General features: G+C 53.0%; 1 protein-coding gene across 1 annotated transcript in view; it reads right to left on the bottom strand.

The window, feature by feature from the left end:
• Window positions 1-12,987, bottom strand: part of PDIA5 (protein disulfide isomerase family A member 5) — a 92,502-nt gene that overhangs the window by 60,167 nt on the left and 19,348 nt on the right. Inside the window, exons 2-3 of the mRNA XM_046002962.1 lie at window positions 10,871-10,997; window positions 7,622-7,709 (exon numbers count right to left, since the gene is read on the bottom strand). Of these exons, the coding sequence (XP_045858918.1) occupies window positions 7,622-7,709; window positions 10,871-10,997 (215 nt within the window). The remainder of the gene's footprint in view (window positions 1-7,621; window positions 7,710-10,870; window positions 10,998-12,987) is intronic.

Here is a 12,987-nt window from a genome sequence, read left to right as displayed (position 1 = left end):
CCTGGGCGACCACCTGCTGTTTACCCAACCACAACAAGAAACAGCAGCTGGGTCAGGAAGGGATCTTGCAGGCTCAGGCCTTCCTCAGCCCCATCCCCGCACCCAGCAGGGGCACCTAACCAGCTTGCTTCCACTGCCACACCCGAGGGGGCCGCTCAGACTGCACAAGGCAGCCAATGGACGGGCAACGTGCCACCCCACACTGGCTCTCCTCCAGGAGCCCAGCTGGCACCCTCTTCCTGTGACTTTCACAGAGCAGAGTTTAGGTGGGACAGGGCTCAGAGTCATTCAAACCCCAATCCCCACCTTGATCTGCCAGAACCTGCTCCAAAGAAAAATCTGGCTGCCATAACTATAGGTCCTTGGTGAGCTCAGGACAGGCTCAGGGGCTGATGCTCCAATGCAACCAGCTGGGCTGAGCGGAGCCAGGAGGGTACAGAGGGTCCCCCACCTGTTCCTCAGCATGGACCCCCAAGCTGCAGCCCCCGCCCCAGTAAAGCAAGTCACAGCTGCCTCTGCCACAGGATTCCTTGTTGCAGACTCGGTGCAATGTGCTTCCCTCTGGGTTATGACACTCCCCAAGGATCTCTTCCTCTTCCCTGCTCCCTACACTCACACACGCACATACACGACTGTGAACGCATATGTGCTCAGAGTGGACTGTGGGGAGGTAGCCTCCTGGCCTGTCTGAGCACCTCCAGCCCAGACCCCAGAGCCTCAGCCGAGCACCTTCCTCGGGCCCGCATGCCCTTCCCTGCGGTCTTCTGTCCACGGCAGTGCGGCTCCACATCTGACTGTGTCCACTGTCACCCCCGTTGGAATGTCTGCTCCGGGAAGGCGAGGGCTTTGTTTGGCTCACAGACAACGGTGCAGCTGGCCCAAAGCGGGCACTTTCCGTAGCCTGAGTGAGCGAGGGAGCGAACGAGGGTATCTTGTCGCTCCTGGGGTAAGGCTCTACACTTCTGGCTCTCTGGGCTCTGTCTCCTGAGCGCTGGGAATCCTGCCAGGTGACAATTCCTCAAAGTACTTCCTCCGACTGGCGCCCCGTCCTCCTGTTTCTCAGAGTACGTGTGTATGTGTGCACGCACACATGCACATTCTAATCATTCAGTACACACAATAAAAGTCTTCAAGAGTTCAAGAAAGGAAGAGAAATTACCCAAGCTCAGGACCTTAAAAGGATCTGAGCTGATAGATTAAGCACAACTAATTGATTTATTGGCTAGCTTCCTTTCTGCTTCCCTCCCCCAGCCAGTGAGTGAGGCTCTGGGGGGGAAAACGCAGGGAGACAAAGGCAGCAATCAGGGAAATGAGAGGCTTTGTTGGGATACAGAGGGAGGGGAAAACCAGCATGGATCAGAGAGCGGACTGCCCTGCAAAGGCCCTCACCTGCCATTCCCCACAGCCCTGCAAGAACAGACTGTCAGCAGGTCTGTCTGCCAGGAAGGCTGGAGCCCTGCCTCCCTCCACTGTTTACTCACCCAAACCCGCTGTGTCCTGTCCCGCCCCACCGCCCCCCTTGGCCTTCCTCTCCACAGAATGTGAGGGAAAGATTCCAGAGGCCGCCAGGCCAGAGAGACAAAGACACCCACACGTGTATTTGTAGGTGTTGTGGGCTGGCAGGCTAGGAGCCCAGTGTGGCCGCCATGGGACATGCTGCCGTGTTTACTAGATCTTCCAGTGGGGCATGGTTGTCCAAGAGGCTGGCCACTCCCACTCCAGGGAATCAGACCCAGGAATGAAAGGTTGGGGGAGACAGCAGGAAGGAAGAGAAGAAACAAGGTGATGGAGGCTCAGAGAGGGGAGGCGTGCATTTCCCAAATCACAGCCTATGGAACCACGCCCTCCCTGGAGGAAGGTCTAGCTACCGGTGGGAGGGACTGACAGCTTCTAGATCCGGCCCAGCCATCAGCCAGCCTGTGACCTCTGGTGGGGCCTGTGGTATCCCGAGCTGCAAAATGTTGGAGCTGCCCACACAAGGCGAATGGAGCTCTTAATTCCTCTGCAGGATCCAATACTACTAACACATAAAGTGGGCTGCCTATATCCTGACAGGTAAATCAGGAGCCATACCTCAGGACAGAAGGTGGAGACTCAGAGAGAGCTGAACCAACCTCGGGCTTCTCCCTCCAGCCCCCCAACCGTGCCCTGGCTCAACAAGTCGGCATCCTTAGAGCCACATGGGCAGGATGTGGAGCACGCTGTCCCAGCCACAGCGGGCCCGGTGGCTAACGCAGACTTTCCAGGTTCTATAGCCCCCTCAAAGCAGCAATAAATCTCTTTCTCCCATCTGCCAGGCTCAACACGGTGGGATTCTGAGCAGATGGACCTAGGACTTCCTACAGGAAATGTAGGAAGGGTCTCACTCCCGAGACATGAAGAAAATGGGAGAGGACTAGGAACGAGTGAGCAAGAAAACGCTGTCAGAGTGATGGCTAGGTGCCACGTACGCAGGACAACCTGAAAGAACACTGCTGGAGGGCTTGAGGCAGGAGACAGAACAGCCTGGAAGGGCTGGATCTTAAACCTGGACCAGCCTGGGTGGTCACATAGCACCTTCTGATGAGGGACTTGCAACAACAGGGATCATCCCGGGTTGGCTATTCTGTACGATACCTACCTCCAGACAGCACAGGGTGTTAAGAAGATATACACAGCACAGTTAGTAAAAGGGATGGGGGTAAGAAAGGGAGGACGTGCCCTCTCCTCCCCCTTGCCCCCCCCCACCAGCCCAGAGATTCTCAGGCTGTGCTCCTCAGCAGGGAGCATGGCCCCCCTCTCCACTAGGATGGGACAACGTGCTGGAAGGCATCTGAAGCCACAACATAAACACAGCACTTCTCCTGGGAGTCCCCTTTATCCCCTGGTAAGTAGTGTTAAACATGCTTACATATGAAAAAGCAAATGCTAAACGCAAAGAATTTTTAGAACAGAAGACTTCAAAATATGTGATACCTGCCCTGGAAGGCCCCACGGCTTGGATCTGGGAAGCCAGCACCACTCCGGGGGAAGCAGAGCAGATGGGAGAAAGAGAGCAGGGAAGACGGAAACTGCGGCTAGGTAATCACCTTACACCCTCAGGAAGAGCCGAGTAGTGAGCTCCAGATAGATGCGCAGTCTCGGCCCAGTGAGAATCAGCCTGAGGAATTAGCATACCAGGCTCAGCTCCCACCTCCTGGCTCCAGCTCAGCTGCCCCGACAGCAGCTCTCCGCGCCAAGGCTGAGCCCGATGCCAGGCTGTGGGGCACGAGGGGAATACCAACGCCCTCACACACAACCCACTTCACAGCCGGACAACCGTCGCCAGCCAACCCGAGCGTGGCTGCTGAGCTCTGAGCCAGGAGGTGGACGGAGGGGAAGGGAGAGCTGACAAATCCCTGGACAGAAGCCAGACACCCCACAGACACTTCACAGCGACAAGCTTATGGGGCCTGGGACCTGGGAGAAAACTGACACAGAGGGGCACGTGTGCCTGCAGCCACACGTGCAAGGGTAGGGAGGGAAGAGCCTGAAAATCAAAAAAAGGGGGGAAAGAAACACCCAGAGAGAAAAGAGAGGAGAAGAAAGACTAAAAACCTGGGGGAGGCAGGGACCCAGAGATGGGGAAGAGGTGGTAGAAACTAGTAAGGAAGAGGGAACAAAGCAAGAGAGAGGCCAGCAGCTCCGAGGGAAGGACAGGAGAAACATAGGAGCAGATACCCAGATGGGGGGAGACACAGAGAAAGACGCCCCCCCCAAAGACTGCCACATACTCACATGCATACACACACACCAAACCCGCAGCTTCCAGGATTTTCTGAGCCATGCTATTCAGGGATGAGAGCAAACCAGAAAGCAGAACTCCACGGTTCACACAAGATTACGCTGAAGCCCAGAGAGGGGCAGCAACTTGTCAATTCTCATAGCTATTAGCTGTCCATCTAGACTCAAGGTCAGGTCCCATAACCTACAGTCCTATACGTCCCACTGTACCCTAAACTTTTTAAAGGTCAGAGCGAAACAGCCTGTGCACTGGGGCTGACTCTCATGCTCAGAACTTTCTTCAGGGGCATCCTCTCAGCACCCAAGGGACCCTTCCCCAAGAAAGCCATGGGTGAAGAAGGCACACACGGTTTCTCCCCCTCGGCTTCTTCTGGGAATGTTCAAAACAATCCTGTCCAGATGAAAAGTAACAGGAAAAATGGGATCTCACACTTAAATTACATTCTAGAAAGAACTTGCATTTATGGGCTCCTCACCACGGACTTGGAAAGGCAGCAGAATATGTACTAATGTTGCATTTACAGATGAGGAAACAGACTTGGCCAAGGTCATAGGGCTCATAAGCAGCAGAGCTGACCCTTCAACCCAGGCCTCTGCCATTATTCCACATACATTCAAAGACACTTCACACCACAGCACTGCCTTCTCTTGCCCTAGGATGCCCTCTATTCCCCTCACCTGCCCTCAGAGGGAGAAAAGCAGAGTTGTCTCTTCACTTGAGACCTTCCTGTCACCCCCTTCCAAGCCCTGGCATCCTCATTCTAGACGCCAACCCTCTGCTGGCAAGCCAGAGGCACAGCTGGAAAGGAGGAGAGAAGGGGAACCTCAGGAGGGCCCATGCGAGGGGAGGCACGTTTGGGCTGACCACCTGCTATTTAGTAGCTGCTAGGATAAAAAGTGAGCAGACGTTGGCTCCATTCCCCCTGCACACTCCACTGCAGATAGCAAGAGGAAGTCCTCCCGTGAGTGCTTCTGCCCACCACTGAGCCTCTCATTCAGACTCAAAAACACACATTGAACACATTTAGGACACAATGAGAGCAGTCATCACCGGGCCCTCGGGTCAACATGGCGGGTTCCCATAATGGTTTATAGGGCATGTTCAGAAGTCTATGACCTGGAGCAGTGGAGCAGGAGCGCAGAACCAGCTCACGCCGCTGGGGAACTCCCTGTGTCATGGCTGTCCCTGAGAACAGCCACCCCCAGTGGCCTGCATGGACTAGAGCCCCGGTTCTGTCTCTTGGGCTGCTCTGGGAAGATCTCACTGCACCCTGCCTCTGACTTCAAATTTGGACCCAGATCCTCCTCCTCCTGCTTCCAACACAACCCATTAGAGCTCCATAACCCATCTACTTATCTCAGCTATTTTAAGAGCCATGTAACATTTCAATTCATACTTCCTCTTGGAGGGATGAACTGAGTGGCAGCTATGTGGCACAGTGTGTCCTTCTGTCTTAAGGTCACCCCTTTAAGCTCTAAGGTGCCCCCCTAGATTTTCATCTTAGCACATCAGAAGTCACAGGGTTATTTCTCCCATTGGTACTCTTACTGACTCCAGATGTCGTGTCTCCAAGCAAGCCCTGGATTCTGATGTTCTAACCTGGCCCCCTTTAGTCCTGCCCTGGCAGCGAGCAGAGCAGGACTGCTGCCTCCACGCCCAGCAGCAGAGGGCCCCAGGCCATGCTTGGGGCCCACACCACAGGGAGCTGCCTGCAGGGAAAGCCGGGGCACTTTTAAAGACTGGGTACTCAAAGGTCTTTGCCCCAAACTGTAACTCTGCTTTCACTGTGAAGCTTTTTTCAACCTTTCCAGGCAGAATAAAGGGATACCCCTCACACCCAGAGCCTCTGTTGATTGCACTTCTCACAAGAATTGTAATCACTGGGTTCAGTGTCTGCTTCTGCCTCACACGCTGAGGACACTATTATCCATCTGTGTACCTTAAGGCATAAAGGAAGTGCTTAGGAATGTTCCAGGAGAAGGCAGCAACTACATCAAAGCTCTCCTTCCCATTTCTGCCACCTGCAAGCCTATGAATCCTCTGGCATAGGCTCTCCTGGTTGGCAGGCTGGTGTCATCTCCAGATACAGAGACTCCACAGTGCCCTGTTCCCTCAAAGAGGCTCTGTTGCTTTGCCAGTCACAGAGTGCACTCCTGGGAGAATGCGGGAGACTCAGACACACCTAGGACACAAGAATACTCTTGCACCAGCTATGAACTAGAACTAACCAGTGGCCAAGATCTCACCAAATGTCTGGTGAGCGGTCTCTTCCACTAAATCAACGTTTGAGTAAATCAAGAGGGGTGAGGCTGGAGACAGGAGCACGCACGCACGCAGACACCCCTACGGCAAACAGCACTCAGCTAAGACTTCTTCTCCTGGTCTCACCCAGCGCTTTGTCAGAATAAAATCTCCCTTCAATTTTCACCAATCACGCGGAAGACAAACTTGAGGCCGACAGCTTATACATCAGTGTGTCCCAGAAGTTCATGCCCAAAACAGCCGTTTCGAGTTCCAACTGGAGTGGGAGAAGACTGGACTTGAGTGGAGTCCGCGAAGCCCAGTTAACCCATGGGCTTGTAGCTGGGCTGTGGCCTGGGCAAGAACAGCCACAGGAAAGGTTAGGAAAGGTTAGGATAGCCTTTGTAGGCCATCCAGGAAAAGAACTGCCTCCTTTCCTCTTCCTCATACTAACAACAGTGCAAATATCCTCCTTTCCCCTCCTCTTCCCAAGCCCATACCCTGAGGGACCCAAAGTCCAGGTGACATGTGGCTAGACGAAGGGTCTCTGGAAACACCTCCCGTCCTCAGTCAGAAGTGGATGCTGCTGGCATCCACCACGGGCAACACAGAGCCTTGCATACAGTAAGTGCTCCAAACATACAAAGGACCAACCTGCTCCCGGTTACAGTTTTTCCTACGTTCATTCACTCTCTATGTGCCTTTTCTGTACTTAGGCCACTCTATACCAAATTGGGAGCTAATTATATAACGAGGGGGTGTGTGTATGTGCGCACACACACACACACAAAGCACAGACAGATGTGGAAATTATTCCTGATGATTGAAAGGAAAGGGAAGCTGAGCACACCCTAGACTCAAACTCCCACACTCGAAGAATCAGAGGAATTCCATCAAGAAAATTCCTTCAAGAAACCCCATCCCCACCCTAAGAAGTGGCCCCACTTCCTACAGACTCCTGCCTGTGGGCTGTTGTCTGAACCTGCCACCTTAACACTGACAAGAAAGAAAGGAGGAAAAGGAGGAGGAGGAGCGGGCAGTGCTGGCACGGGGACAGGTAGGGGCAGGCAGGGAGACATGGGTCAGAAGAGAGCGCTGAAAGGACAAAGCCACCTGTCCATGCCTGATCTAACAGAGCTACCTCAGAAGGCAAGGCAGCCGTCCCTCAGACCAGCTGATTCCACCACTTTCATGCTGTGGGCAGCGGAGAGCTCTATGAATGACCTGGGCCGGGGGTAAAGCCCACGGTTCTTGCCACAGACCCCTCCCAGGCAAGCCTGCCAGGTGACCCTGAAAATAACCTTGCTCTCAGGAAATCAAGGCCCCTTCTCCCACCCACCGGGAAGAAAAAAATCATGTGATACGTGGCACTATGGAAAAAGGGGAGAAGAGTGGTGGGGCTGGAAAGAACAGGTGGGAAGCCAGAACTGCCCCTTCTCCAGAAAACAGGTGACCCTGTGGTAAGGTGAGAAAGGCTTTCCTACCCCAGCCTCTCCATCACATCCCCTCTCCCAGAGCCTTCATCAGGAACTATCCCCTACCCCACCCAAAGGAGGGGTAAGATCCCCAAGGAGGCCCTGCCCTTCAGCCCCCATGCCCCATGTCCCCGGGACATACCCACAGTCTACCCAGCAGATGGTGCCTTGTCCTTTCACTGCCTGGGCCACAGTGGATAATAACCTGAGATGACTTTCAGCTGCAGCCTCTGTAAAAAAACAAAAAAAAAAATTAAACATTTGTGCCCAAGCATGCCAGCCATCTTCCCTCAGGAGCAAGGAAGGATGGAGGCCTGTCCCAGGGAGGAGGTCTGGAGCACCAGTTACAACATTGACCCTGGGATCAATAGTTCGGTGAGAATTCTTCTCAGAAACCCCTGCTTCCAGGGGCACCTGGGTGGCTTAGTGAGTTAAGCCACTGCCTTTGGCTCAGGTCATGATCTCGGGGTCCTGGGATCGAGTCCCGCATCGGGCTCTCTGCTCAGCAGGGAGCCTGCTTCCCTCTCTCTCTCTCTGCCTGCCTCTCTATCTACTTGTGATCTCTCTCTGTCAAATAAATAAATAAAATCTTTAAAAAAAAAAAAAAGAAAGAAAGAAAGAAACCCCTGCTTCCGCCAGCCTCCGGAGCCCTCCTCACAGACACAGAGCCCCCAAATCACCCCTCCTTCCCACCACACCTCACACCCTATTCTTCTAAGAATCTCTCAGCCAGATGCTCAACTCTCAGTAGAATCTCTGACTCATTACTTTTCTGGGACAAACTGTGAAAACTCTGTAACCAAATGATTACAATTCTATAACTAACACTGGGAACAAGTTTGCCCATTCCACACTCCTCTGTCCTGAAGCCCATGCTGGGCGCTCACAAGAGCAAGGACCAGACTCTTCCTTTACTTGTGCATCACATCCTCACCTCGACAGGGGCTCAGGACAGCCTGGTGGTTAAAGGAGGTTTATATGTGACACTAGTCTCTGATGGATCAATGTCAAGTGGGACCAGGTCACAATTCACAGCCCATTTCCCCAGCAGTGACAGAAGGGCCAGCCCTGGCAGTACCTGGAGGGTCACCTGCAAAAACAGGCACTACGCCTTGGGGGCAGGGTGGAGTGAGCACGAAGGAAAGAAAGGAAGAAAGGAAGTTTGTCACTGGTGCAGGCATCTGGGCAAAGCCCTGGAACCTACGGTGGGAGGGCAGGTGCTTGGGGACAGAGCCTCACAGCCAGGATTCCAACATGGCCAGCTTGCGAGGGTCTGTGGCCGGCGCCTCGCCTTTCTCCATCACACCTGCGAGCTCACTTGAAAGGCCTACTGTGCAGACATCAGGAGCGAGAGCAGGTCCGCTGTCCCCTCCACCCCAAACCACGAGATACATTCCAAAGCCGAGCAGAAAAGATGTCTGAATTATTTGCCTCCACAGATTCCCTTTTCTAGGAGGCATAATGGTAGCTGTTTGTGAATACAAAGCACGCTGAGCCTTTCACGGAAGGGAACAAAAAGCATTTTTCTAGAGAACTGCACGAAGCCACCCGAAAGGAGGCACTCCTGGGAACCCCCACAAGCCCAACCGCAGGAGGGGGTGCAGCAGAGGGGGGGCAAAGCCATCGCCCCACCACATACTGGGGCTCAGATGGGACTCACTGGGGCAACAGGGGAGCTCCACTCGAGCTATATGAAGCACCCCTCTCTGAACCCCATCTTTCAGCCGGGGAAAGGGAGGTGCTGCTTGAGAGGAGGGGAGTGGAGAAAGTCCAGTTACTGCACTGCTCCACAGCCCACTGTGCTCGTCACAGCTCGGGCAGCCCGGGTAAGGGGGCAGGAAGGTAAAATCTTCACGTGGGTCCTACTGCCCAGCAGTCCAAGGTGGAGAGGCGCCCAGGAAGCACTGAACTCCACTGCCAATGAGTGAGCCAGAGGCTGGGTGAGGGGCAGAAAAGAAAGTAAGAGTGGTCCAGGCCCTGTGTCCTGCCCCGCAGCTACCCTAATCATCTGATCTCAGAGCCCTCCCGCCATCGCAGGATTCACACATTTCTTCCTAGGCTCCAGCAGAGGAAACAAGGTGGGGGCAGCCCAGAGGGCCAGCTGTATCATCCACCAGCTAGTGGAGCTCAGACGAGTCAGCTAGTCTCCCTCTGCCTCAGTTTCCCCACCAGAAAACCAGACGCTTTCTGACAACCTGCAGTGCCTCCCTCATGGCAAAGGAGCAGATGGGAATGTGTCCTACGAGTTCCCTGTGGAGCCTGTGTAAGATGATGAGCTCCTGTGATGGGACCCAGAGAAGGGACGGAGCGTGTTTCTGCACTGGCAGCCGCATAAGCATCCCAGGAGGTAAGCCAGGCTTATTCAGAGCCCTGCACTCTAGGCTTCAGGAGCAGCTCTGCTTCTCCTTTGCCTCAATTTCCCCCTACTCCTGACAACAGAGAAATGCTAGACACAGGCCAGGCTCCCAACAACCAGCTCAGGAAGGGTGTGCCAAGCCCTCCAAAGGGCAAGAAGTAGCAAGTGCCAGGGCACTTAGCGGATGCAGGCTTCAGGAGAGACACACGTCCAAAACATCCATCAGCCCCCAGTGCCAATGACTGTCGAGGATGAGCTGCCAGGGAGAACTGGGCCCGGAACTGGCCCAGCCTCTGGCTGCTGCTTCTCCAGGGCACAGAAAACTTGGCATCCTGAGGAGCAGTGAAAACACTTAACTCTGCTGGAACAACATCAACAGTCAGATGTTCGGAGTCACTGCCAAGAGCTAAGCAAACCTCCCTCCAGCCACTATGCCCTGGCCAGCCTCAAGGTCAGAGGAGGCAAGCCCCAGCTCCTACCCCCACTGAAACTACTCTGTCCTGCTCCTGGAGCCCACTGCCAACTCCATTCCATGTTCTGACCCCAGAGTGGGACAGATGGGGAGCGGGCAGGACCAGGGCTGCCAGCCTGGGTGTGTGCCCTGGAGCCTGGGAACAAGTCAGCTGATGACAGCCCAGCCCCATCACTGAATCAACACCTCTGGTGAAGCACAGCCCATCGTGGCCAGCCTATTCCTGTCCAGGAAGCCAGAACATCCGTGTCCAGTGACTACCGTCCTCCATCTCCCTTCACACACACCCTCTCCCTCCTAATGTAGTGAGGGCTCCAGAGGCTCTGCCTAAGAACGACTGATTACAGGGAATGGAAACAGCCTCTCAGGGATCCAAAAAGACAGGAACAAATACCCCTCTGTGCCTTTGCCTCATTTTCTGGAGAAAGCTGACAAGCCTGATGACCTTCGGGCCCTCCCTGAATTCTTTCTGGTCCTGAGGTCTCTGCCTCCCACCTGTGCCCCGAACTCAAACAGTCTCATCCCCAATGGATGACCCCCAAAACAACAGGTTGGGCACTTACCAGATTTGGAGTAAAGCACCAGCACATTATTCCGGGTCCTGAGAAGTTTTTTCAAGTCCTTGGGGTCAGAAATTCTCTCGATGAGCGAGGAGACCTTCGTAGAAGACAGCCACGTTGGCAGGACCACCTGGGGATAGAGAGGCCAAGGACCGTGAGCCCCAGTTTCCTGCCAGGCCCAAGGAAGGATGGGTGCCTACAGACACACTGCCTAGAACCCACTTTACTTCAGAGGGATAAGGGCACACCAACCCCTCTCAGACACTGCATCAACCTTTCCACCTTATCACTTCTCTAAACCACCAACAGCCCTCCCCCAGGACACTGCCCAGCCCACTCCCAGTCTCCACCTCAGCATTCCTCTTCAGGCCCTTTTACAAAGCTGTATGAGCTGCATTCTACACAAGCAGGCTGCCGGATGTACCAGCCACCTACTCAATCCAGACCTCTCTGGAAAGTCAGTGAATGTACCCCACACCGCACCCTGACACCACACACCAGAGCAATGTGCAAACTCCATCCCACCTAGAAGCACTGAAGCACAAATCCACAGAGAAGTAAGATCACTTCTCATATTTAGGATGGGAATGGAAGGTTTTCAGCTTTTCCCACTCAGCCAGTGATCTCAGGAAGCCAGCCAACAAGAAACGAGTAATTCTTCCCAGAGAACCCGGAGAACAACCTTAGGTACTGGAGGCCCCAAGCACCTCTGCAGGCACGAGGAGTGGGCTGGAAGCAGGCTGGGGAGGAAATGTGTTAAAAGTCTGAATAAAGAACAGTCACACAGCAGATCCCCTTACCCAGCCCACAGAGCTGGCCAGCAGCCCCTTGCCTAGCTGGCTGAAAACACAGGGCTACTATATGGAGAGACTGAATAAGAAAAGCTCTGCTGGGAGACACCAAGCAAACAGTAGAAATATGGCCCTGAGAGAAAGCAAGGGGATTAAGGGAAAGTCTACAAACTGAACCTGGAGATCACCCATCCCCCTCAGCCCCCACTCCCCTGACATCTCCCTTCCCTCTTCTAGAATGTTGCCAGTCTTATTCCCCCAGGAAGGAGATTAGAGAATTTTTCTCTGTGGAAACTGAGGAGCACAAGAAAAACAGCATAAAGATGGTGTTTTGGAGCGCCTCCAATGAAATAACTGAGTTCCCACTGAAATGTCCACTGTGAGGCCCTCTCAGTAAACAAGTGCCCTCTACCTCCTCCTCATACTCACAGTCTCCAGTGCATGTGCCAGTGACTTGCTATTCAATACTGATAACCCAAGTTCTCCAGATATTTGAGGAAAGCCCTCAATACAAAAGACAGGGATGAAAACAAAGTAAAAGAAAGAGGATACTTAGAAGAAAAGAAAAAGAACAGAAAACAGAAAAACTATGATTATTATTCTCAGAAAAATGAAATGCCACATCCATAAAACAAGAATAGAATGCAGGGTGCCTAGATGGCTCAGTTGGTTAAGTGTCTGCCTTCAGGTCAGGTCATGATGCCAAGGGTCCTGGGATCAAGCCCCACATTGGGCTCCTGCTCAGCTGGGAGCTTGCTTCTCCCTCTCCCTCTGCTGCTCTCCCCGCTTATGCTCTTGCTTGTATTCTCTGTCAAATAAATTTTTAAAATTAAAAAGAAAAGAAAGAATAGAATGCCATGAGTAAGGAATAGTCAAAGAGGATTGGGGGGGGCGCCTGGGTGGCTCAGTGGGTTAAAGCCTCTGCTTTCGGCTCAGGTCATGATCCCAGGGTCCTGGGGTGGAGCCCTGCATCTGGCTCTCTGCTCAGCAGGAGGCCTGCTTCTCTTCCTCTCTCTCTGCCTACTTGAGATCTGTCTGTCAAATAAATAAATAAAATCTTAAAAAAAAAAAGAGGATTAGGAAAAACTCTTGTAAAGTAAAACTCTCAAAGAACTAAAAAAAGTTCAATAGAGTTGAAAGTAAAATTTTGAAAAAACTCCTAGAAAATAAAATATAAAATTAAGAAATACAAAATAGAAGAAAAGGTTAAGAAAAATAAGAAAATGGATCCATTAAGTGCAAGAGCCAAATTAAAGTAACTTGAGGAAAAGAAACTTAAAAAAAAAAAAAAAAAAAAAACCAACTTCAAGAAAATACCCCAGACTTCAA

This window comes from Meles meles, chromosome 4 (genome assembly GCF_922984935.1).
Source record: "Meles meles chromosome 4, mMelMel3.1 paternal haplotype, whole genome shotgun sequence".
In the NCBI taxonomy this organism is placed as follows: Eukaryota; Metazoa; Chordata; class Mammalia; order Carnivora; family Mustelidae; genus Meles; species Meles meles.
This window is presented reverse-complemented; position numbering and strand designations above follow the sequence as displayed.